The sequence below is a fragment of the Mesoplodon densirostris genome, chromosome 16 (assembly GCF_025265405.1).
Source record: "Mesoplodon densirostris isolate mMesDen1 chromosome 16, mMesDen1 primary haplotype, whole genome shotgun sequence".
Taxonomy (NCBI): Eukaryota; Metazoa; Chordata; class Mammalia; order Artiodactyla; family Ziphiidae; genus Mesoplodon; species Mesoplodon densirostris.
The window spans coordinates 33,368,797-33,395,243 of record NC_082676.1 but is presented as its reverse complement, the minus strand read 5'-3'; the positions used below and the strand labels follow the sequence as shown (position 1 = coordinate 33,395,243).

At 44.4% G+C, this 26,447-nt stretch overlaps 1 protein-coding gene and 1 pseudogene across 3 annotated transcripts in view; both read left to right on the top strand.

The window, feature by feature from the left end:
• The first annotated feature begins 4,492 nt into the window (after nucleotides 1–4,492).
• On the top strand, nucleotides 4,493–5,303 carry LOC132476265 (large ribosomal subunit protein uL6-like; annotated as a pseudogene).
• Nucleotides 5,304–15,590: 10,287 nt separating this feature from the next.
• The window catches only part of USP42 (ubiquitin specific peptidase 42), a 43,834-nt gene continuing 32,977 nt past the window's right edge, over nucleotides 15,591–26,447 (top strand). For all 3 annotated transcript variants that reach the window (XR_009530104.1, XR_009530103.1, XM_060077655.1), the window contains exons 1-3: nucleotides 15,591–15,676; nucleotides 19,822–20,071; nucleotides 22,385–22,585. Coding sequence is in view for 1 of the 3 variants with exons in the window: in XM_060077655.1 (XP_059933638.1) it covers nucleotides 19,831–20,071; nucleotides 22,385–22,585 (442 nt within the window). In the remaining 2 variants the exon portion in view is untranslated. The remainder of the gene's footprint in view (nucleotides 15,677–19,821; nucleotides 20,072–22,384; nucleotides 22,586–26,447) is intronic.

The window sequence follows — 26,447 nt, the reverse complement described above, 5'->3', positions numbered from 1 at the left end:
GTGCCACAACTACTGAGCCTGCACTCTAGAGCCCGCAAGCCACAACTACTGAGCCCATGTGCCACAACTACTGAAGCCCGTGCACCTAGATCCCGTGCTCCGCAACAAGAGAGGCCACTGCAATGAAAAGCCCGTGCACCACAGCAAGGAGTGGACCCCGCTCGCCACAACTAGAGAAAGCCTGCGCGCAGCAACGAAGACCCAACGCACCCAAAAATAAATAAATAAATATTTTTTAAAAAAGAATTTTATTTGATGGAACTTCCCTGGTGGCGCAGTGGTTAAGAATCCGCCTGCCAATGCAGGGGACGCGGGTTAGAGCCATGGTCCGGGAAGATCCCACATGCCACAGAACAACTAAGCCCGTGTGCCACAACTACTGAGCCCAAGTGCCACAACTGCTGAAGCCGGCATGCCTAGAGGCCGTGCTCCGCAACAGGAGAAGCCACCACAATGAGAAGCCCGCGCACCGCAACGAAGACCCAACACAGCCAAAAATTAATTAATTAATTAATTTTAAAAAAAAGAATGAGCAAAAGGATTTAGCTTAAAAAGTTATTACTTGCAACACTAATTGTAATACCCAAAACAGGCAATATAACTGGTTAAATGAATTACAAATATCAATACAATGGCACACTTTGCAACCATTAAAAATATTGGTATGCATTATGTGGTTCTCACCACTTTTCCACCACCACCAGAATGGAGAAAAAAAACCACAACTCATTCTGGTCAGAATAGAATGAAAGAAATCTTTCTAGAAGATGACCTGCAATTTATAGTTAAAAGCTTCTAAATAAGCATACCCTTCCACCTATATATATAGGTGTATATCCAAAGGAAATAGAGTGGTGAAAAAAGATAAATACAAGAATGTCCATCAAAGTGTAATTTATAATAAAAAAAAAAGCACTGAAATAATCCAAATTCCAAATAGAAGAGCAGTTAGGGTACATCCCTGCAATGAAACCACATGCAGGCAAAAATTGGAAGAAAAAAAAAAGCACGTTCCTTTCTTGGCTTCCATAATATCACACAATTTTAGTTTTTCTCTATTTTACTGGCCCTTCATCTCAATATCCCCTTCTGGATCCTCCTTCTCCAAATGTGTAATTCTGTAGGGCTCTTGTCATGTCACTCCAAATTTTGTCAGGAGATAACCACATGCACCGCTATCACTTTACATACCATCTATAACCTGACAACTCCCAAATGTATCTCTGCAACACAGACTTGTTCTTTTGGATGGCTTAAAAGCATCTCAAATTTGTCTGAACGTGAACTCGTGATATTCCTCCTAAAACTTGTTTTCTACTACCCTTCTCCATCCATTTAAATCAGCACACAATCCACCCACTTGTCCAAGCCTGAAACCTGAGAGTCAACTTTTATTCCATATCCAGAATATATCTAGGCTGCCTACAAATTAATAAAAAATAAATAAATAGAAACATGATACATATAAAGATGCAATATTAAGCATACAGGTAACCAAAAAGTAACCCCTAATGGCCAATAAACAGAGGAAAAGATGCACACATTTCACTAGTTACAGGTAAGTGTAAGATAAACAATGAAATATTTCAAACTATCATTTGCAAAAATTGGAGTTTTTGATACCGAGGGTTAGTGAGGACATGGAGAAAAGGAACTATCATACATTGCTAAAGAGCTATTTAGGGATATTGGGTGAAGCTGAAATGGTGCATACCCAAGATCCAGTAACTAATTCCCCTCTTGGGGACCTCCCTGGTGGTCCAGTGGCTAAGACTCCACGCTCCCAATGCAGGGGGCCCGGGTTCGATCCCTGGTTGGGGAACTAGATCCCATGTGCCACAACTAAGACCCAGCACAGCCAAATAAATAATAAGTAAATTTTAAAATATATTCTAAAGATAATAATTCCCCTCTTGGTTCTCTTTGGAGACCCCTATCTGTGCCTAAGGATATGTGTATAAAGATATTTATTGCAACATTGTTTGTAACAACAAATACAATAATAGCCTAATATCCATCAGTAGGGAAATAAACATATATGCAAACAAATATTATAGAACAGTTAGAATGAATCAACTAGATATACTTGTCTTATCATGGACATTTAAAACAACACAGTGGGGAATTCCTTGGCGGTTCAGTGGTTAGGACCCTGCGATTTCACTGCTGAGGGCATGGGTTCAATCCCTGGTCAGGGAACTGAGATGCTGCAAGTCATGCAGTGTGGCCAAAAATAAATAAATAAATAAATAAATAAATTAAAACACAGTGAAAGTTGCAGAAGCCTTATTTTATATGTAAAATAATGTTTACTGAGAACTGTGTCAGCCTCACTCACACAGTTCTATGTGCTTTTACAAATATTAACTCATATATATATACAAATATTAACTCATATATATCATATATGTGTAACTGAATCATTTTGTTGTACAGCAGAAATTAACACAACACTGTAAATCAACTATACTTCGATAAAATAAAACAAAATTTTTAAAGGCCATTTCACTGGTCTATCAAGCCAGCTGCTTCAGGAAGGTAGGGGACATGGTAAGACCAGAGAATTTCATGAGCATAGATCCACTGCTGCACTTCACTTGCTGGAAAGTGAGTTCCTTGATCAGAAGCTCTGTAGAATACCATTTCAGTGGATAAAGCATTCTGTAAGTCCAGATGGTAGTTTTGGCAGAATAATTGCATGCAGGGAAGGCAAATCTCTACCCAGAGTAAGTGTCTAGTCCAGTAAGAACAAAATACTGCCCCTTCCATGATGGAAGTGGTCTAATATAATCAACCTGCCACCAGGTAGCTGGCTGATTACCCCGAGGGAATGGTGCCATATTGGGGGTTCGGTGTTGGTCCCGGCTGATGGCTGATTGGGCCCTCAGCAGTGGCTGTAGTCTTGGTGAGTGGACGCCCATGTTGCTGAGCCCACCCATAACCTCCATCCCTGCCACCATGGTCACTTTGCCCATTGGGTGATTACAGGGGCAACTGGGGGAAAAGGCTGACTGGTATCCACAGAATGGTTCATCTTATTGACTTGCTTATTAAAATCCTTTGCTGAGGGACTTCCCTGGAGGTCCAGTGGTTAGGACACCACACTTCCACTGCAGCAGGCGAGGGTTCGATCCCTGGTCAGAGAACTAAGATCCCACATGCCACACAGTGCGGCCTTATTTAAAAAAAAAAAAATCCTTTGGTGAGTATTCACTTGGGACAAAAATATCTTCACCTTTTTCACCCATCCAGGGACGTGTATCCACATATCTCTTCCCCAGACTTCCCTGTCATCAATTATAGACTTGCACTCCTTCCAAGTCCCTGACCATACAACCAAACCATTGGCTACATCCCATGAATCGGTATATAATCACATCTGGCCACTTCTCCTCACAAGCAAAATGAATAACCAGATACATTGCTCAAAGTTCTGCTCAGTGGGAGGATTTCCCTTCACCATGTCCTTCAGGGATGCCCCAGAGAGGGGCCGTGGTGCTACAGCTGCCCGCTTGTGGGTGGTGCCTGCATACTGTGCAGAAGCATCTGGAAACCAGGCCCAAGTCTTCCCTTCCTTTGTATATGCTCTGATCATAGGCAACTCTCCATAAGGCCATACTCGTAGGCATGGAGAGAGAGGGTATTGTAACAGGAGTGGGAACCGTGAACATTTGAGCCACTTCTTCATGTAAATTATGTGTGCCTTCAGGGCCTGCCTGGGCATGATTTCACTTCCATTTGGTGATGCAGTGCTTCTGCGCATGCCCAACTTTATGGCTTGTTGGGTCAAAGAACACCCAGTTCATGATAAGCCATTCAGGTAAATAAGATGTAGGATCTTACTTCCCCGACCAGGTATCGAACCCACGCCCCCTGCACTGGAAGCACGGAGTCTTAACCACTGGACCACTGGATCCTTGGGAAGTCCCAAGGATCTCTTCTTTCAAGGCAGACACAGAGCTTCCACGTCAGTTAAAATCAAATCTGTAAGCAAATCCTTTTCTTTCCCCTCTTTGTCCAGTGACATTAGGAGTCACCAGTCAATCTCATTAAACTTGTAAATTTAACAAAATGTTTTAAGGTATCATATACAAGGTCACCCAGATCCTTGCTTCTTATAATAAGTGTTTGATTAAGAGTATCCAGTGGTGAGGCTTGGGGCTTCCCTGGTGGCGCAGTGGTTGAGAGTCTGCCTGCCGATGCAGGGGGACATGGGTTCATGCCCCGGTCTGGGAAGATCCCACATGCCGCGGAGCGGCTGGGCCCGTGAGCCATGGCCGCTGAGCCTGCGCGTCCGGAGCCTATGCTCCGCAACGGGAAAGGCCGCAACAGTGAGAGGCCCGCGTACCACAAAAAAAAAAAAAAAGAAAAGAGTATCCAGTGGTGATATTTCTTGTATCTCTTTTGCCACATCATGCCGTGGACTATGAGCATTCTCTTTCCCTCTAGAAATAGAGTCACTACTCTTTGCCACATCTATTTCGAGGTGAGAATGAAGACCATTCTCAGCAATCAGACTGTCGACATTCCAGAAAATGTTGACATTACTCTGAAGGGACGCACAGTTATTGTGAACGGCCCCCGAGGCACCCTGCAGAGGGACTTCAATCACTTCAGTGGAGAACTCAGTCTCCTTGGAAAGAAAAAGAAGAGGCTCCGGGTTGACACATGGTGGGAGAATAGAAAGGAACTGGTGACTGTTCGTACTACCTGTAGTCATGTACAGACCATTATCAAGGGTGTTACACTGGGCTTCCGTTACAAGATGAGTTCTGCGCATGCTCTTTTACCCACCAATGTTGTTATTCAGGAAAATGGTTCTCTTGTAGAAATCCAAAATTTTGGAAGTAAAAAATACATCTGGGGCTTCCCTCGTGGCGCAGTGGTTGAGAGTCCGCCTGCCGATGCAGGGGACACGGGTTCGTGCCCCGGTCTGGGAAGATCCCACATGCCGCGGAGCGGCTGGGCCCGTGAGCCATGGCCGCTGAGCCTGCGCGTCTGGAGCTTGTGCTCCGCAACGGGAGAGGCCACAACAGTGAGAGGCCTGCGTATCAGAAAAATAAAACAAAAACAAAAACAAACAAAAAATACATCTGCAGGGTTCGGATGAGGCCAGGTGTTGCTTGTTCAGTATCTCAAGCCCAGAAAGATGAGTTGATTCTTGAAAGAAACAACATTGAACTTGTGTCAAATTCAGCTGCCTTGATTCAGCAAGCCACAACAGTTAAAAAAAGGATATCAGAAAATTTTTGGATGGTATCTATGTTTCTGAAAAAAGAACAGTTCAACAGGTTGATGAGTAAGTTCTGAGTGATCCAGCTACAGAAACTGCAAGAGGCCAGACTCATATGTGATATTTTTAAAATGAATAAAATCTCTTTTGTCTTGGGAATTTTTCTTAAATTGATTATCCTTTCCAACTATTTGGCCAGTAAGTAGTTAAGTAGATTCTAGTGTGGTAAGAACAATAACAGAAGGAATGAGTGGTTTTTTTTTAGTAAGACTTAATGGGAGAAGTGGCTTGAAGGAATAGCAAGGGTATTTCAGGCAAGAGGAACATGGGTACTGGTGACAGGCAACACTGTGGTTGTTCATTATTGGATGAAGAACTTTGAAAGATGTCCTGAAGGTATCTGTAATTTTGCAGAGGCACGAATTTGAATATTTGTGAGGCAAGTGCCTGAGTCACAGTAACTTTGTGTGAAAAGCAGCTGAGAAGTGATACAGTCTTAGTAAGAATTAGGAAAATTAGAAGATGGAGTTAATTTATATTTGTGATAAACATGGTTCCTGTGGCCCAAAGTTCTCTCAGTTTTACCCTAATTTCAGCCATTTACTCCTATGTCCTAGTCCTTGATATCTAAAAAAAAACTTATAACCCTTCTATAATCTCTTCATTCCATGTGTCATGCTTCAGATACACTACAATACTAGACTATCTTAACTCAATAGGATTGCCTCTAAACCTCTTCCTTGATAGAAACTCCAACCTTATGATTTCTCAGGCAAAACATAACATTCAAGTTTGATTTCTCTTACATACTATGTGTCTAGTCTATCAGAAAAATCTGTGGGCTGTCCTTCAAAGTAAGGTATGTTCAAGGAATAAGCAAGAAAAAATAAAACCTATTTGGAACATAAAAAAAAAAAGATAGGAAAAAGAAATAGTCACTAGTCTTTCAACCTAACTTAATTAGAAAGCCAATTCCAGAAAGCCCAGAGCCAACTCAGAAAACTCACCCTTAAGTTTCCTCTCCTCTAGAACAACTCCTGGTATCAAAATCTGTGTAGTCAGTGTTCTCCAGAGAAAAAGAACGAATGGGATGTACGAAGAGGGGGAAGTGGCGGGAGGGAGTGGGGGTGGTGGTGGGATGAATTGGGAGATTGGGATTGACATATATACACTAATATGCATAAAATAGATAACTAATAAGAACCTGCTGTATAAAAAAATAAATAAAATAAAATTCAAAAATTCAAAAAACATTAAAAATAAAGAAATTGTCTCATGCAATTATGGAGGCTGGCAACTCCAAACTTTGCAGGGTTCACTGGTATGCTGGAGACCTAGAGAAGAAATGATGTTTTGATGCGTCTGAAGGTTCAAGTCAATCTTTTTGCTGTATTCAGGCCTTCGACTGTTTGGGTGATGGAGGGCCAGCTGCTTTGTTCAAAGTCCACTGATTTAAATGTTAATCTCACCCCAAAACACTCTCATAGAAACATCTAGAATAATGTTTGACCAACTATCTGGGCAGCATGGCCCAGACAAGTTGACACATAAGACAAGTGAGACACTGAGATAGAAAGGGGGTGGGGCAAAGGAGGGGGTGAGGAAGCACATCAGATTTCAGGACCAGAGGAAACCTGCCTGAAGAGGCCTCTTTTGAGCTGTCACTTGAATTAAAAGAAGGCATCATCAGTATTACGACCCGGGAGGTGTCCCAAGAGAGAAAGAAAGTACAAACACCCTGGGGTAGGAATGAATTTAGTACATTTCAAAGAAAGAAAGAGACCATGAGAAAGAAACAGGAGTGGCAAGAGAACCGGTTACCTGTTGTGATGGGTCTGCCTTTCCACTGCACTTAGAAGAAAATTCAGAGTCCTCTGTAAGGCCCACAGGGCCTTTCAAGAGCTACCCCAGCCTTCCTTTTCAGTCTTCAGTCGCGCCACTCTCATGGCAGCCTATGGGACCAGGCCGATAAGCAAGACCCATGACTTACGCATTCATGAGGGAGGGACAGAGCAGAGATTGTTCTCAAGGTCACAGTTTCTGGAGCAGGGACAGGGTCACACAAGAAGTAGGATGGAAATCTCAGTAACTGAACAATTGGCGATTGGCTGCATAGATGGCCTTCACCCACCTCCTCCACCTATATTGCATGGACAGTAGAGCTTTTTCTTCATGGTGAGGCGAAGACGAACTCTCTAAGGAGATGGAAATTTCTTTGTGGCGGGGTGGGGATCACAGAGTGGGGGCTGGCATCCCGGAGGAAGACTCCCTCTTTTGGGCAGTGTAGGCGTGCATCTGTGTACATCTAGGTGTGTGTGTCTGTGTGTGTGCACAAATGCCTACCCAGTCTCTCCTTTACCTCCCCCATCACTAAGCACCCCAATGTGAAGCCTTCCCACCAATATCCACATGGAATTCAAAGTCACCTCTCAGTTATGGGGGAGACATCAGTAACCTCAGAGGATGTCCCTCCTAGCTACCTTTATCAATCATCCTGTTACATAAATAATTATGGCTGCCCAACAGGAGGTAAGTGCTATAAACCTTAATAGAATCAGTGGTATATCCATACGTGTTTGGACGTAATGAGATGGGAGAGGTAGAAATTTCTCATCTATATGGTGGGGAGTTAGAAGATACTGTCTCAATTGGATGGGAAAAAAAGGAGAAAAAAAAAGTTAAGCTATAAAATATTTCAACTGAAAATACCAGGATGCATTTTTTTTTTTTTTTTTTTTTTTTGCGGTACGCGGGCCCCTCACTGTTGTGGCCTCTCCTGTTGCGGAGCACAGGCTCCGGAAGCGCAGGCTCAGAGGCCATGGCTCACGGGCCCAGCCGCTCCACGGCATGTGGGATCTTCCCGGACCGGGGCACGAACCCGTGCCCCTGAATCGGCAGGAGGACTCTCAACCACTGCACCACCAGGGAAGCCCCAGGATGCATATTTGAAAAAACATTTAATATTACTTAATGCCTCTGTTTCCATCCAATATGAGCTATGTAATGCAGAGCTAGGGCAGTTTGAGGTAACATTTTTTTAAGCTCCTTGAGACTAAATAATGAAATACTGCACTATTAAAAATGACTTTTAATGTCTCTTTTGAGAGTCCCTGAGAACGCTCTATTTTTATGTTCATACTCTTATAACCCTCACACCTTAATGGTGGATTTTATTTCTCAAATTATTCAAAAAACTTCGTAAGGATACAGTTCTATTTTACCATAACTCTTAAAGCCCTATGTCTCCCCCTTTCCTCCCCTACGCACTGCTGTCACTTTAGCGTATGTTACTCCAATCTTTCCCTATTAATTGACAAAGATATGTACTACAATGGAACAGCATTGTTTTGAGAGGGTTTGTTTTTGCATAAAACGACGGCTAAATACATATTGTTCTGCAACTTGCATTTTGTTCTCCACTCTAAAATATGTCCTGGGGAACTTTCCATATGAGTATAACATAGTATACTCACATGGAAAGTTATATGTTATACACAGTATAACATAATTTAGCCGTTCCCCCAGGTGAAGGGGAATTAGGTGTCTCTGGTAAGTCAATATTTCAAACAACTCGAAAAGTAACATCTGTATCTAATGTGTTTACAGGGAGTCCCACCACAGGTGGCTCTGATTTAAACCAATTAACCTGTCTCAGGTTAATTTGTAAAGATTTGTAAAGGAGATTCATTTGTAAAGAAGATTCTGCTATCACCTAAACTTACAGGGTTACATGAGGATTAAATAAATTGACATATTTGTGGGCAGCCCTTTGTAACTGTTATCCAATGCAGTTATTTGGAATGACTCCTGTTAATAAGTAAAGATCCTAAACATAAAAGTGTAAGGACGTAATTATGGAAAGGAACTTCATATTCTTTAATACCTCCCTGTTCCCAGTAGCTGTGTAAAGTAGCTCTTCCAGGAGCTAACATCAAATTTGCTGCCCAGGAATCAGAGAACCAATCTCTAAAATTTTACACTATTGAAATTTTGTTTGTGTATTATCCTTTGGAATTACCTGAAAGCAGTGCCTGAAATCACCAGTGCCTTAATGGTGCATTTCTTTTTTGGAATCCAACATAGAGGTTAATGTAGAGGAATAAGAGGGAAAGCTAAAACAAAATCATATATGTGGTAAAACAAAATTTTTACTCTTAATAGTATCATACAACAGGTAAAATCTTCTGGGAAACATGAAAACATTTTGAGTCAAGTTCCATATGACCATTAAACTCTATCCCCTCTTCTTTTCCCTTTCTAGAATTAAGCACTCTTTACTTTTTCTGTCCAGATCTTTCTCTGTTCACTTCTTTGGCTAGCCATGTGCCCATAGAAAAATATATATAATATTTTGGACTTTAGTTTTTGGATTCTTACTGAATGTTGTATTATTGTTTTACAAATTGGTTTATTAGTCAGCGATTTGACTCTGAGGACTTCTTTCATTACTGCATTTTAAATACTACTCACGTGCAGAGTTTCTATGACAGTTAGGTGAAAATACTTTCAGATCCCCCAGCAAGAGTGGATTTGTACTTATGAGCAACATTATTGCCTAGGAGGCCCCCTTTCTGACCACCACTGCCAACTTTTTATGCCAGTGTCCCCCACTCCTCTTATTTGCCTAGTAGATCTTTCACAGTTCTGTTTTTTGGCCATTCCCTTGTAGATGGTGGAACCTGTAAAATGCAAGTCTAATTCTCCCTTCCTCATGGTGTCGTTGAATGTAATTAATGAGTTAACATGTAATTCACATGTACAGAAGAGGTACCGGGCATATAATACCATGATAAGAAGTATTATTATGAGATCACTGAGAACACTGAGATCAGAGAAAACACCCTGGTGGTAGCAAAACTTCTTTAATCCTCCTTTATTGAACTGAGATATTTTTCAGAAAGATGAAAAATATGTGAATTTTCTCCAACAGCTCTTTAAGACAATCTACTCACTGAGATCTCCCTCGTTCTCTTTTATTTCTGCTTTTTCGTACACTGCCCCATCTGCCTAGAAAATCCCCCTGCCCCTAGCCTGCATTTCTGGTCTTACAGTAAATCTGTGCCTATACAGCTTAATATTGAAGAATATATGTTCGGACACTAATTGTGAGATCATGAGCAATGTACTTAACCCCTAATCTGTAAAATGGAAATATTAATTTGTACCTACTTCATAGTCTTGTTGTAAAGAGTAAATGAGTTAACATATCTAAACCATTTAGAGGAGGTGCCTGAGGCATAGGAACCTTTCAGCTATTGGCTGGTGTTAACACCTTTGCTTAATGATGATCCTTCCTCTTTGCTCCTAGGTGGCTGATTCTTCCTGCGACGAACGCTGACCAACACCACTCAGGTCAAACTCTCTGACCCTGGTGGTAGTGTCGGCTCCTTAGTCCTTCACCGTTAGAATCTCCCTAAGCAGAAAGATTTCTTTTTTTTTTTTTTCTTTTTTTTTTTTTTGCGGTACGCGGGCCTCTCACTGCTGTGGCCTCTCCCATTGCGGAGCACAGGCTCCGGAAGCGCAGGCTCAGCGGCCATGGCTCACGGGCCCAGCCGCTCCGCGGCATGTGGGATCCTCCCGGACCGGGGCATGAACCTGCGTCCCCTGCATCGGCAGGCGGACTCTCAACCACTGCGCCACCAGGGAAGCCCAGAAAGATTTCTTCTGAAAGGGTATAATCTTGTATCTTCAACACTCATCCAGGTGAGCTAGACATTATGCTTCCTTCTCTCCATTTCTTCCCACTGCCCCTCTCCTTGAAACCTGCAGTGTCCTGAATTCCCTGGCGGTCCAGTGGTTAGGACTCCACACTTTCACTGCTGAGGGCGCAGGTTCAATCCCTGTCAGGGAACTAAGATTCTGCAAATTGCACAGTGTGGCAAAAAAAAAAAAAAAAAAAAAAACCAACAAGAAACAAGAAACCTGCTGTGTCCCAAGAATGTAAATGTTGTATACGTGTGGTTAAGTTGGTGCAGCCACAGAAGGAAACGAGAACAAGACTTGGAAGGAAGAAGTTGATTATACTCCCAGGTCCCAAAGAAGGGGTCACTACATGCCATGCAAGGGCACAGGGAAAGCAATAGGTTTTGGTCAAGTGGCACAAGACAGCAGTGAGGGACAAGTCTGAGCCAGAGCCTGGATTGGGTTTCTATGGGAAAGGCAAGGCACAGCAGAGTGAGCAGCTTAGGATTGGCTGGTCGGAATAATTCCAGCAGGCTTTGGGCCATAGAGGTATCTCTAGTGGCCTGGTACCTGGCCCTGGGGTGATTTAGGGCAGAGGAAGTATTGACTCATGTGTGAGAGTTAGATAAGAACAAGGCAGGATCTACAGGCTTGGGATTGGTTGGTTTGCATGGGTTGATTGAACCCTTTGCTAGCTCTAAGAATTGGCTAGCTCTGGGAGGGATACTCTCTCCTGGCCAGCAAGCTTTTTCAGATGTCAAAACGTCCTAAAATACAGAAAATAAAAACACATGATTGGGACTTCCCCAGGGTCTATTGGTTAAGACTCTGCACTTCCAATGCAGGGGGCATGGGACATGATCCCTTGTCAGGGAACTAAGATCCCGCATGCTGCAAGGCCAGGCCAAAAACAAACAAACAAAAACCACACGATTGGGGACGTCCCCGGTGGTGCAGTGGTTAAGAATCCACCTGACAGTGCAGGGGACCCATCACCCCTGGCCCAGGCAACCACTGTGATGTCCTCAGGCTTATAACCTCACTTAATAGGGTCCTGCCAGCCATGGGCTGGCAAGTGCCAAATGAACAGCGACTTCTTTTGTGTGAGCATATCTATTTCTCCTTTCCTCTTTACTTTCCCAAATAAGGTGAATTACTAATGGATCCTCAAGCCCAAACTGTTTCTTGATACTCCTTATGTCAGCGGACATAATTAGGCCATACTGAGGCCTAATTTTATTTTATTTAAAAATGTATTTATTTATTTAGGCTGTGCCGCATGGCATGTAGGATCTTAGTTCCCCAACCAGGGATTGAACCCGCTCCCCCTGCGTTGGAAGCTTGGAGTCTTAACTACTGGACCACCAGGGAAGTCCCTGAGGCCTAATTTTAGTGATTGGTCTAGCGGCCAGAGGGGGCTATGGGGCAGATCCTGGAAAATGCATTGTCTTGTAGGGTACCTGCCTCATTTGAAGCTTCTGCATAGTCTTCAGATTGGGGGGTGGGAGTTGGCCACTTCTACAGGCCCCAAAGGTTCAGAGGAGTCTGAAGTTCTACCACTGTTTGGTTCTCATCCCTAGTCGCATCCCTAGCTCCTTCTCAGAGCCCAGACCGTGGTGCTGGGGATTAACCATGGCTGAGGAGTTGACCATTTCTAAAGCTCAGCTCATTTTAAGTGAACCTGAGCCTGGTCCACAGAACGAATGGTCTGCTGTCTGACTGCAGGTGATGGTTACAACAGGCTCCTAAGCAGGCCCACGGGCTTTGCTGTATATTGATGACGGATTGACCAGAGGCAGTCATTTTCCCTCTTTCAAGCATCAGTGGCCACCTAATTTCAGTTTAAAAAATTACTATTTCCCCCACGTCCTCAATCACCAGAGAGATTGAATAAGCCAATGCATCCCCATCTACCTCTCTCCCACCCAGCTCCCCCAAGGTGAGGGTCACCACACAGCTGTCGGCATCCCAGCTACCACCTGAAATCTTATCCTTAGACTCTGCTTCTTAGGACCATTCCTGGTACCGACTCTCTAAGCTGGACCACCGAGGGCTTGAGACAGAATTCAGATGCATAGGATACATCGAGGGAGTGTTAAAGGGAATGAAGGGAGGGAGAGGGCAGGGAAGAGTTAGGCACAGTCTCAGTGGGAGATGAGCTTCCTCCTGATTCCATTGGCTCTGGAATGTAAACCGCATCGCAAGACTGGTCACTAATTGAGGCAAGGTCTTTCTGAACCCCTGCGTTGGTGAGCCATTGGTGTAGACTGAAAGGGGGGAGGGTAGGTGGGCTTAGCCTCCCCAGAAGGCAGCTCCCCATCAGCCAAGAACAGGTGTCAGAAGGGGGCAGCTGTGGGTTATTAGCAACTAACATATATAACAGCTGGGAGGGGAATTCGTGAGTCAGCCAGCAAAGTGGATCTAGATGGGGCATTAACAGAGCCCACCACAGGCTCCCTCATTATCTGGAGGTCCTTGAAAAATCTGATTTACTCCTCTTTGACACCTTTTGCTCTTTGATCGTGTGATCACCCAGACTGGGAGGCGGTGCACTTGGTGTCAGTTCACCTCTTGCCTAAAAACAGTTTTGGTCAAGGCAACTGGCTAAGTAATTAGTGTAGGTCCCACAGCTTGTAAGAACAGAGGCAGAGTGAAATCTTCTCCCAACAGCATTCACTTTGGATTAAGCTCTGGTCTGGAGGAAAATGAATTTCTGGGGCAAGAGCCAAAGACCCAGCTGTTTGAAGGCAGGGACTTCCTAATGTCCTTTGTTAACTACTCTATTTATGTCATGAGTTTGCACTAAAGTGACCCCAAAATTCTTTAGAGGAAAAGGGCGTCTATGTTTGCTTTCAAGGCGCGGAGGAAGGAGCAGGGGGCTGTGTAACAACCCCTCCCCTCCAAAAAATTCTGTTCTGGAGAGAATGCCAAGGGATTCTTTTTCTTTTTAATCTCTTTTCCTACTCTACTGTATTAGGACGTTGACTGCAGGGGCAGTTTGTCAATAGGATATGAAATGGAAACTGATATTAGAAGCCAAACTTCTCATGTGACTTCCAAAGGAAGCATTTTGAAATAACCACAAAGCTCAGGTATTAGGCATTTGACTCTTTAATTCCTCCTTATTCTGTATTTAATCACCTGCAAGTCATTTGGAAAAGGCAAGCAAATTACTGGATCCATCCCTATGGCTATTCTTTTCTTCCAGGTCTCTTATTAGTGTTGCCAGGACCGTACAGGTGAAATTTCATAACCATTCTTCCTCAGGAAGTAAACTGTGGTGTTAATCCCAAAAGTGGGTACTGAACTTTGGAGGTCTGGAACTCACCTTTTCCTTTTTTGTTTTCTCAGACAACTTCAGTGTTCTGCTCCAAACGCACAACTGCTATTTTATCACTTCAGTGATTTCTTTCCATAATAGTGAAATTAGCACTACTTTAAAAGACATAGCGGGGAGCAATAAGATTCTGATGGCAGCTTCATGGAAGAACAGACACAAGCAGGATTTCTATAAGCAGAAGTAGGAGTGGGGTGTTTGTAGGAAAAAGGAGGGTATGGCTGGGACACAAAAGAGGAGAGGGAACTGTAGGCCTTCAATGCCAGGTAAAGGAGTTGAGACTTTTCCGTGGGCTAAGAAAGTAGCTAAAGGCTCTTAGGAGGGGACCAACATCTGACCTGTGTCTTTGAAAAATCATCCTGGCCGCAGTGTGGAAGCTGAGAGTGGAGTGACCGTAAGGAGACTGTGGGAAGATGAGGGGCGAGACTAGGAAGGTTGCCCCGGGAGGGTGGGGATTACAGCCCGTGGGTAGGTTGGGTGGGTGTGACCTGGTGTAAGGGGTTAGGTCAGGAAAGGAAAGAGAAGAGAGACAGAGGGAGGACCCGGCTAGTGCGGGAGAGTGCCACGTCCCTAATCAAAGCAGGGAACCCCACAGAGAGGAGCAGGGTCGTGGTGGAGGGGTGATGACACGATCAATCAATTCGTTCTCTGCTCGACCTCGCGGTGGAGACATCCAATAAGCGGCTGGAAGTATGGTCTGGCCCTCCGTTGCAAGAGCAACGCTCGGATCTCAGATGAGATCGTGACGGGATAGTCGGGGGTCTGCCTTTTCTAGAGCCGGGTTTAAAATTCTCCGCTTCCAGTAACAGTTGGAGAAGTCTGATGGTGCGCTGGAGCACCGCTGGGTCCGGCGTTCTTCAATGCCGGGTCTCTAGGCCAAGGGGCGTCTCCCGGAGCCGTGTCCATTTGGGGGGCCAGGTGTCCCGCGTGGGCCGTGCACCCGCGCTGGCCGGACTGAGCGCACACGCCTCAGGGCTGTCTCGGCCCTCCGGTCGCGACCGCCGAGGGCCGCGCGGTCGGCTCCAGCCGGCCGCTGGGGAAAGACCTCACCCGCCCACGCCGTACGGCTCGGCTCCACCAATCAGCGACCTCCTTCCGCGGCCGACCAGCGCTCCAGTGACGCGCGGGCCAGCCTGCGCCCGCGGCGCTTTGGAGATGGCCCCTCCCGCGCCAGCCCGGCTAGTTAGCTGTGCGCTGCGCCTCTTGTGCGACGGCCCCTGGGCAGCGGCGCGTGCGGGCGCGGCCTTGGCGCGCCCCCTGGCGGCCCGGCGGGGCGCTGCGGGCGCGGCGCTGACCCGGAGGCGGCGGCGGCGGTGCCCGGATGGAGGCACGTCATTGTCCCCCGCCGGGCGGCTGGGCTGTGTGCGGCGGCGGCGGCGGCGGCGGCCGCCGAGGGGGATGGAGCGATCGCCGAGCCGGGTCAGGTAAGCTCCCGCCTCCTACCTGCCCGCCGCTGGCCGCGTGGGGCCCGCGGAGCGCCCCGCTCGCCTCGGCCGCAGCTGGCCTGGCCGCCCCTCTGCCGGCGCGGCCCGCCGGGGGCTGGCGCGGCCCCTCGCCCGCCGCCCCCTCCGCAGCGGCGGGCCGCCCGGGACCCCGCCGCGCCGGTGGCAGTGCCGCCACCACCGGCTGGGCCTGGCCGCTGGGGAGGGGGCGGCGGCCGCGACGGCCCCGGCGGCCGGGCTCCCAGAGCGCCGGGCTGCGCGGGGAGGCCGGACCCCCCTGGTTGCCATGGACACTGCCCTCCCACCCCCACCCAGCCCAGCCCGCCCCTCTCGGCCCCGGGGGCTGGGCCCGGCTGGCTGCTCCGGGGCGGCCAGGCCCGCATGGGTCTGCCCGGGGTGGGCGTGTGCCGGCCGCCGACCGCTGAGCCGCCCGGAGTCCCCGGGCCGCCCGCCGCCCCCCGCGTGGCTACCACCTCCCGCCCCCGAGCACCCCTCGGAGCCCCGGGCTCGCCTCCCCGCCCCCCCTGCGCCCCCCAAAGAGACAAACTTTCCCACCCGGGCGTCCCGCCCGCCCGCCCGCCGCGCCGGTCCGTCCTCGCGGGGCCGTCCATCTGGCTAGTCCACCGGGTGTCCGAGCTCCCCACGCCTGCCGCCGGGCGGAGCGGGCACCCTCGGGAGGAGAGGAGGGGCCGGCCGGCCCGACGTCGCGTCCCCCAAAGCGCGTGTGTCCTAGTCCTGTTCTTTATCTTCGGGCCAGGAAGACCCAACTTACCTGGGGCGGGGGTGGGGGAGTGTGTGGGGGTCAGTTTCAGATGTTTGAGATGAAGATTTGATGGGACAGAAGTTTTACCATTTAGGACTTTAACCTCGCTATAATGAATGCAATTGAGATTACTTTTGTGGAATAGCTCTTTTATATTACGGGAGGCCTTAGGACTTACTTGTTTATGGGAAAACACGTTGGCTATTTAAAGTAAATACACTCAAATAACAGTAAAACTGGTTGAAAAACTAGTTAGCCCCTAAAACAGCGGTATTTTAGGTTCTCGTACGTTTTAGTGGAGTCTCAAATTTTAACTTCTACGTTTGAAACATAATTCTCTTCTGACTGTATTATTCATCCAAAGTGCATCGGTGTTGTGAATAATCGGTTTCACTTATTTGTATTTAGGGTCAGTTTCACTTTTCTGTATCATTGAATTAAGTCTACAGAGGTTTTTTTTTTGTAAAAGTTTAAAGCGAAGTGATTTGTTTCCTTACAAATAAGTAAAATCCAGGTTGTCTTTTTAAAGCTTGTGAGTTTTCAAATGGAAATGCAACAAGAATGTGGATTACATTGTTTATTAAGAAGCACAGGTATAACAGTTTCTTTTTGCATGTATTGATATTTTTATCACAATGTATATGGAGTGCCATAATGTTCAAATAGCCATATGCTTATTCTTTTAAAAATGAAAAAGAATAATGTATTCTAGCATTTGGTCACCACAAGGGAGAAATACCATATAAGGGACAGCATTTTAAGACTTTCAAGTAAAACATTGTATTTAAAGCAGGTACACTTAATGGAAACAATTGAGAAGTCACTTTGTCTCATTCCTCCACACACATCCAACCTTGATTTTTGTACTCAGTTTTTTTCAAACATGCTTTTGTAACTTTTTGTTTGTCTATCATCAGGAGGTGTTGAGAGAAATTTAAACTTTTCATTGAAGTAGTTGCTTAAAAGTCTTGAGATTTATTTCAGTAATGTTTAGAAGCTTTACTGAGAGTAAAGAACATGTAACATCTGAATCCTGAGCCCTATGCAACATTGTTTGGCTTCCAGAAAGGGTTTCTCCAGTTTAACACCTGATGGTTTCAGGGTAAGAAGTCATTGGCTGAATATACATCTGAAGGAGAATGGATGTTTTTGGTTTTCCCAAATTATAATGCTATATGGTTATCAACGACTGCGTTGTATGTTTTCCTTGGGGTTTTTTTTTTTTTCTTAATTTAAGAGTTGTGACCCCCCCCCCCCCAAAGGCAACTGGAGCAAGTAAAATGATTTTATTTGGTCATTTGTTAATGATTGTCCTGAAGGGATGTTTATCCCAGAAAATCAAGCTTTTTGCTATGTAACATTACTGTAAATAAGGCTGGCTTAATCTTCACTGTTTTGGCTTTCTTCTTCCTTTTCCTCCTCCTCTACTTCTTTTTCCCTTGTTGTCTTATTTTTACCTCCACACTGTTTTGTAATTTCTTTTGACTGTCAGATGAGGAAAGTATAAACTTTATTTGGATAATAGGGCTCAAGCTTTCTTCCTGATAAATGTCCTGTGTTTTACCTAGATTGACTTAAAATTTCAGTTCAGTTTTTCTTTTTGTTAAGCTCTAATTAACATCTTCTTCTCTATTTCTACGTAAGGTTCCAAAAATATTTAAGTTTGTACTTTTTTGGAGGGTGATAATCTTAATTTAAATCTTTAAAATCACAACAGAATTGAGGCTTTTAAAAAAACCTTATTGTGAGTAGACAGTGCATCGTAACATTTGTTGAAGTGTCACATACATGGGTAATTAATTACTGTGTTGAATATTTTTTAAAACAAGTTTTAAAGGCTATTCCTACTTCAGAATTTTTAAGGATTAAATGAGATACTTTATATAAAACAGTCAGCAAAAATTGGTGCTAGGAGCAAACACTGGTTACGTCCTGTCTTCACAGCTCATTCATTTGTTCAACACGTGTGTGGAGAGCTTTCCTTGTGCCAGGTCAGGGCATGTAAACAAGAACACGATGGAGAGGCACAGGCAGGACGGCTGTGGAGTCCATGCCCCAGCGCTATGGTGGAAATCAGCCCGAGGGTGCCCAGGGCGCCGCCAGAGCTTCCAGGAGGGGTTCTCAGACTGTCTTGGGGGAGGGGGACTATCAAGGAAAGTGTCCCAGAGGAAATGAATTCTAAACGGAGAAGTGGGGTGGGTGTTCACTGGCTGGAGGTGGAAGGGTGGAGGAGGTTTGGGGAAAGAAGAACAGCATGTGCAGAGCCTGGAGAGAGAAGGCAGGACAGGACCACGGGGCGCGGAGAGGCTCCTAGGGCGGGCAGTGTCCAGAGTCCAGGTGTCGGGATGCTGAGCCGGAGGCAGTCGGGGCACGCCTGGAAGATCATCTGCAGAGCAGTGGCCTGCTAGATTTGGTTGCTGCTGGGCAATATGGGAAACATTCCTAAAGTGCTGTGTTGTGGAGTTTGGTAGAGCCCGAAGGGGCCCCAGCCGGGAATGTTGGGCTTGGGACCTTTTCCCAGTAGTGACTAGTTTGGGTAATAGTTGCTCCATTTCGTAGACCCAGTGGATTCTGTCCAGTCTCTCATAGGTCATTATGAAAATTAAGTAAGTTAGTGTGTGTTCAGTGAGTGACACAATGCCTAGCATATAGAAAGTGCTCAGTTAGTGGGGGCCCTAAGATTTTAATAGGGTTCAGAGAGAAAATGATAATTAAGTACTTTTATAGCATGTATTTGTGCTCCAGTTTGATGTCAGTAATGCCTTATGGACTTCATTTTAAAAAATCATATATGCGAAATAAATGAGCCTCTTCAAACTGTGTTTCAAAAGTGAGACTTCCTATATTTAAAAAAGTAATGTATTTCAAACAATGTCATTTTGGACTTTAAGCTTCAAATTAAAGCTAGATTTTCTTTTCATGTAGTTGAGACTTTTCCTTGAGGAATTATATATGAATTGAAAATTGAGCCAAATGTGTTAGTGCATTTCACATTCTAGGTTTAAGCAAGGGAGAGAAAAAATATAGGCACTTGGTGAATGTATAGAGTTGGAAATTGAGGTACCTGATTATGAAACGAAATATCAGATTTTCAGAGGGCATGAAATAGAATGACAAGATCTAATCAAATACTTCATTGAAGATTTTATAATTAAAAATTGTTGGCATGTTCAGATTAGCACAACAGTAAATATCCCAAGGAAATTATTACAAAGTTAAAAAATAGTGTTGCTTTTGTATTGGGGTGATTTGTTGGAAAATTAACCTAGCCATTTTTAATTGTTTTCAAAGATCTAATGGTAGAATAAGTAGATTACTTTTCTTACCTTATGAAACAAATGTATGCTTTTCTCATCTTTTACAGAGGTGAACAATGACCCTAGTTGACAAAGCTTCTGAATCTTCAGACTCATCAACCTGTCAGAACCAGCCTGGCAGTTCTGAGGCAGTCCCACCTGGAGACATGGATGCAGGTTCTGCCAGCTGGGGTGCTGTGTCTTCATTAAATGATGTTTCAAATCACACGCTTTCTTTAGGACCAGTACCTGGTGCTGTAGTTTATTCAAGTTCATCTGTACCTGAAAAATCAAAACCATCACCACAAAAGGATCAAGGTACTACTTTCTAAAAGAAACACTACAAGAAACTCCTGTATAAATGCTGTTAGTGGGTTGGTAGTTTCAGAGATGGGCTTATTTAGCAAGATACACTGCCACCTGAATGGCCAGCAGAGTTACATTATTTGACAGGCTTCATTTTCCTCTGCTGCTTATTCATGATTAACATATGTATCATAGCAAGGTAAGATTATTTTTAGTTACTATGAATTTATTTGTAGTTGAATTCCTAATTTTTTGAAGGATAAACTTTGTCTTGGTGAGAATTGAGATGGGCAAGCATTTCATTAACTTGTCAGTTAACTATAGTGCCCTAAGTAAATGTCTACTTTTTAAAAATTTAAAGATTTTTTTTTAAGATTTTTTTTTTTTTTTTTTTTTTTTTTGGCGGTACGTGGGCCTCTCACTGTTGTGGCCTCTCCCGTTGCGGAGCACAGGCTCTGGACGTGCAGGCCCAGCGGCCATGGCTCACGGGCCCAGCCGCTTGGCGGCATGCGGGATCCTCCCAGACCGAGGCACGAACCCGTGTCCCCTGCATCGGCAGGAGGACTCTCAACCACTGCGCCACCAGGGAAGCCCCTAAGATGTTTTTAAAAATGGTTGCCTTTTGACAAATGAGCTCCACCCAACTTTGTTTTTGTTTGTTTAGTTTTTGCCAGTTAGAGTCGTCTGTAGAAATAAAGCTCTTTGAAAGCGAGCAGATCGTGTAAATGTTACATTATGTATAAAGCCAGGTTAATGTGGTTTATTTGTTAAAACCCATCCTGATAACTAAGACACTGACACTTTAGTTGGTACTCTTGAGACTTTCGGATTTGGAAGCTTTGAAACCTTAAGAGATTAGTTCCCACTCAGAACGTTGTTTGGTTTAGAATAATTTGGCTCTCATGTTGTTTTGAGTCTTCCTAGTGCGTGTGATATTGTGATGATGAGGTGGGTGGTATGATTTGCTGAAGGTGTTTTGGGTGAGGGGACATTTACATCACAAATCAAACAACGTAACTGAATGTTATACAGAGAGGTTTAAAGACCTTTATAAGCAGGGCATTCCCACAGGACATCCTCTCACAGACTCCAGCCTCCTGTCACCTTGCTGGGGCTCCTCTCTCTTCCTCAAGATTTAGTTTGTATCACCCCACCTGGCTCTTTTGGGCGCCCTTGTCACGCTCTTTGAACATCCTTTTCTCCTTTGCTGATTTTGCTCTCCCTTCTTCAGGAAGCTGAAGCCTGCCTTTTTGCATGCTTCAACACTCAATATTGCTATTAAAATAGAGAACCATCTATTGGGCATCTCAGTCTTTGGTAGTACTGAGGAACTGCCAAACTTTTGAAAGCACAGTCTTGCTGTGGATGATTTTTGACCTTTCCTAAATAAATTGTTTTTGAGCCTCACCGGAGTATCATTAGCAATCTGTTTCTAAGTTTTAAAAATAGATAAGAAATTTTTAGACCCTGTAGACTATACTTATGAGTATGTATAGTGATGCCTAACAGCCTGTTTCCCTGCTGGTAAATTTGGGATGACATCACTACCAACCTTTAGAATTGAGAGTATCCGACAGCTAGTGGGGACTGAGTAGGTGAGATGATGGTGAGGATGACGTGCTGGTGGGGGTACAGAATATGAGCATCCGTAGCACATATTACAGGGAATCAACTTTCCTGCACTTTTATTGTGATGTAGTTTATTTATTTTTAAAACTATTTTAATGAAAAATTTTAAGTAGGTGCAGAAGAGAGAATAATTATAATGAAGTCTCACGTGCCCCTCAGCCAGCTTTGATGTTTATCAGCTCCTGGCCAATTATACCTCCACCCACTTACTCCTCTCCCCACTCCCCATCATTTTAAAGCAAATCCAGGACTTTATACTCCATCTATAAATAGTTCAGTGTGTATATTTAAAGAATTCATGTCTGAAAATTAAAAGCTTTTTATATTAAAAGTCCAGTCAATGTACAGATTTCCCTGGTAGTTGTATAATTTTTTTTTAACAGTTGGCTGTTGAAATCAACCTCCAAACAAGGTCTATGCTTTGCATTTGGTGAATATCTTTTAAGTTTTTTTTAATCTGTTAAATGCTGCTCCCCCCCCCACCTTTTTTTGTCCTTGCAATTTGTTTATCAAAGAAACCAAATCATAGAGTTTCCCACATTCTGGGCTCTTTCTTTTGAAATGTCCCTTTCTCCCCTGTATTTCTGGTTAGCTGGTCATAAGAATCTTGATCAGATTCAGGTTTGATGTGTTGCTAGTTATTTAGCTTCGGAAGTATACAAAGCTTTCTTTTTAAATATTTGTTTATTTTCCTAGCCCTAGGTGATGGCATTGCTCCTCCACAAAAAATTCTTTTCCCATCTGAGAAGATTTGTCTTAAGTGGCAGCAAACTCATAGAGTAGGAGCTGGGCTCCAGAATTTGGGCAATACCTGTTTTGCCAACGCAGCGCTGCAGTGTTTAACTTACACGCCACCTCTTGCCAACTACATGCTATCACACGAACACTCCAAGACATGTAAGTGTTCTCTATTGTGTTATGTGTGTAGTGTTATGGTATGCTAACCTACTTTCATTTTTTTTCTCTGAAATGAAAGTGAAGATTTAAGCCAAGAATTTGATCATCACTAAGGAGTTGGTTTCTTCTTTTAGAAATCATGGAGGAAGACTCTTAAAGATTTACATTCAGGTTGCATAAAAAACATTTTGCACATAATTTGACCTGTAGAATTATTTAAAAAGAAACATATTTTATCAGCATTTGGCATTTCTGAAGCCCCTGCTGGCTTTCTACACTTGCTAAAAAATGTGAAATAAATGTCTACTGCCAACAGCTTGGGACAAGCAGGGCTAAGAATCCCACTTCTCCTGGCATCCATCCTTTGTTGAACGCTTGATTCATTTACAGGCTTTAAGCATTAGCGGAGAGGAGCCTCTTGTCACTGGTCCTCACCTCCTGGAAATTCATGCAGGACTTTCCCTTTAGTGTGTGAGAGCTCGGTTTTCAACCCAGAGGGCAGGAAGTTAGTTAACACACGTTATGTCTTTAATGAGGTGAGAGCCAACTCCATGGTCAACTAGTGAAATTCAGAATTTAGAACATACCCGTTTTTTGAGGTCTTGACCTTCTGCATATAGTATTGTACATACTCTTCACCCTTAGAAGTGAAATCGCCCTCTTCTTTGATCTACATTAATGTGTGTGTGTGTATGTTAGGGTGCTAGTCCTTCATTATTAGGGTGAAAAAAAAAGCCCCTTGGTTTATTTTTGCATAGCTCTTTACTTTTTTGTTTTTTTTTTGCGGCTTGTGGGATCTTAGTTCCCCCACCAGGGATTGATTGATTGATTGATTGATTGATTGATTTGGCTGTGCCGGGTCTTCGTTGCAGCACGCGGGATCTTTGATCTTCATTGCGGCGTGCGGGTTCTTTAGTTGTGGCATGAGGGATCTTAAGTTGCAGCATGCGAACTCTTAGTTGCAGCATGCATGTGGGATCTAGTTCCCTGACCCGGGATCAAACGGGGCCCCCTGCATTGGCAGCGTGGAGCCTTAGCCACTGGACCACCAGGGAAGTCCCCCGACCGGGGATTGAACCTGGGCCCTCGGCAGTGAAGGTGCTGTGTCCTAACCACTGGACCACCAGGGAATTCCCAAATAGTTTTTTACTTAATGGAGAATTTAGACCCACTCTTTTAAAACTTTATTCCCCCAAAGAGCAAAATAATGGTTTTAAAGAATTTGGAAAGTACAGAAAATTTTAAGGTAACCGAAAGAAAATCACCTAGAATCTCACCATCAAGAGGTGTTTCTTATGCCAGGGCTTCAAATTACAGAAGGAAGATTCTGTTTGCCCTCATTTTCTTCCTTTTTAAGTCCATAATTCATTCCCCACAGACAGCTTTCTTATCACTTTTGCGCTTAATGAAAGTAGGATGTGGATGAAAACCCAGCACTGGCACCTGGACAGAGAGAGAGAGGATGGAGACGAAAATGCAGATGCTCGGGGTGTCCAGAATTAGGTGTCTGTCTTTTTTTTTTTTTTTTTTTTGCGGTACGCGGGCCTCTCACTGCCGTGGCCTCTCACGTTGCGGAGCACAGGCTCCGGACGCACAGGCTCAGTGGCCATGGTTCACGGGCCCAGCCGCTCCGTGGCATGTGGGATCTTCCCGGACCTGGGCACGAACCCGTATCCCCTGCATTGGCAGGCAGACTCTCAACCACTGCACCACCAAGGAAGCCCCAAAGGTGCCTGTCTTTTGTAGGCCATTGGTAGTTTTCTCTTTCTCTCTGTTTTCTCAGCTTTATTGAGGTGTTGTTGATAAACAATAAATTGCACGTTTAAAATACACAATTTGATGCATTTTGACATTTGTGTATACCTGTGAAATGATCACCACAGTCTACATATGGACATATTTATCACCCCTCTAAAGAGTCTCAGTGCTCCTTTGAAATCAGTCCCTCCCACCCTTTCCTGTCCCTCATCCCCTCCACCCCAGGCAACCACTGATATGCCTTCTGTTTGCTACAGATTAGTTTGTATTTTCTAGAATGTCTTATATGTGGAATTACACAGTATATATTTTTATATTGCCTGGCTTCTTTCACTCAGCACGATTATTTCAGCATTATTCCATGTTGTTGCATGTATCAGTAGTTAATTTTTATTGCTGAGTAGTATTCCATTGTATGGATAGATGTACGACAGTTTGGTTCTCCATTCACCTATTGATGGACATTTGGGTGATTTCCCATTTTGGGCCATCACAAATTAAGCTACTATGAGGACTTCCCTGGTGGCACAGTGGTTAAGAATCCACCTGCCAATGCAGGGGACACCGGTTCAATCCCTGGTCTGGGAAGATCCCACATGCCACGGAACAGCTAAGCCTGTGCGTCACAACTACTGAGTCTGCGCTCTAGAGTCCATGAGCCACAACTACTGAGCCCACGTGCTGCAACTGCTGAAGCCTGCGTGCCTAGTGCTCCGCAACAAGAGAAGCCACCACAATGAGAAGCCCGTGCACCGCAACGACGAGTAGCCCCCGCTCGCCGCAACTAGAGAAAGCCTGCACGCAGCAATGGAGACCCAACACAGCCAAAAAACAAAACAAAACAAAACAACAAATTAAGCTACCTTGAAGTCTTTGTAAGGACATGTTTTCATTTCTTGTGGGTAAATATCTAGGAGAGGAATGGCTTGGTCCTATAGTATGTGTGTGCTTCACTTTAAGTTACTTCCAAACTGTCTCCCAAAGGGATTGTGATATTTTACATTCCCACCAGCAGTGAATGAAACTTCCATTTGCTCCCTATCTCCCCTAATACTTGGCGTGGTCAGTCTTTCCAATTTTAGCCACTCTAATAGGTGTGTAGTATGATAGTATGTTACTGTGGTTTTAATTTGCATTTCCATAATGAATAAGGATGTTGAACATCTCTCCATATGGTTCTTTGCCATCTGTGTGTTTGCTTTGCTCAAGCGCCTGCTCATATCTTTTGCCTGATTTAAAATTGGGTGGTTTTCTTATCGTTGAGTTTTGAGAGTTCTTTATGTATTCTGGATAGAAGCCCTTTATCAGATATGTAATTTGCAAATGTTTCCCAATCTGGAGAAAATAGTCTCCTCACACTGTCTTTCAAAGAGCATGTTTTTAGTTTTGAAGAATACTGCTTCATTATTTTTCCATTTTTATCATCTGTGCTTTAGGTGTTGTATTTAAGAAATCTGCCTAACCAGAGGTTGCAAAGATTTTCCCTTTGTTTTTTAGCAGTTTTATACTTTTAGTTTTTATATTTAGGTCAGTGATACATTTTGAGTTAATTTTTATTTGTGGTGTGAAGAATGGATTAAAGTTCATGTTTTTCAATATGGATATCCAGTTGTTCCAGCACTATTTGTTCAAAACATAGCCCTTTCTCTACTGAATTATTTTTGTACCTTTGTCAAAAATCAATTGATCTGGGCTTCCTTGGTGGCGCAGTGGTTGGGGGTCCACCTGCCGATGCAGGGGACGCAGGTTCGTGCCCCGGTCCGGGAGGCTCCCACGTGCTGCGGAGCGGTTGGGCCTGTGAGCCATGACCGCTGGGCCTGCGCGTCCGTAGCCTGTGCTCCGCAACGGGAGAGGCGCAGCAGTGAGAGGCCCGCGTGCCGCAAGAAGAAAAACAAAAAAAAAAAAAAAAAAAAAAAATCAATTGCTCATATACATATGGATCTATTTATGAACTCTGTTTTGTTACACTGATCCACTATCTGTCTTGACACCTTGTTACTATATATTTAAAAGTTTTGAAGTCAGGTAACTTTTCCAACTTTGTTCTCCTTTTTCAAAGTTGTTTTGGCCATTCTTGGTCCTTTGCATTTCCAAATTAATTTTG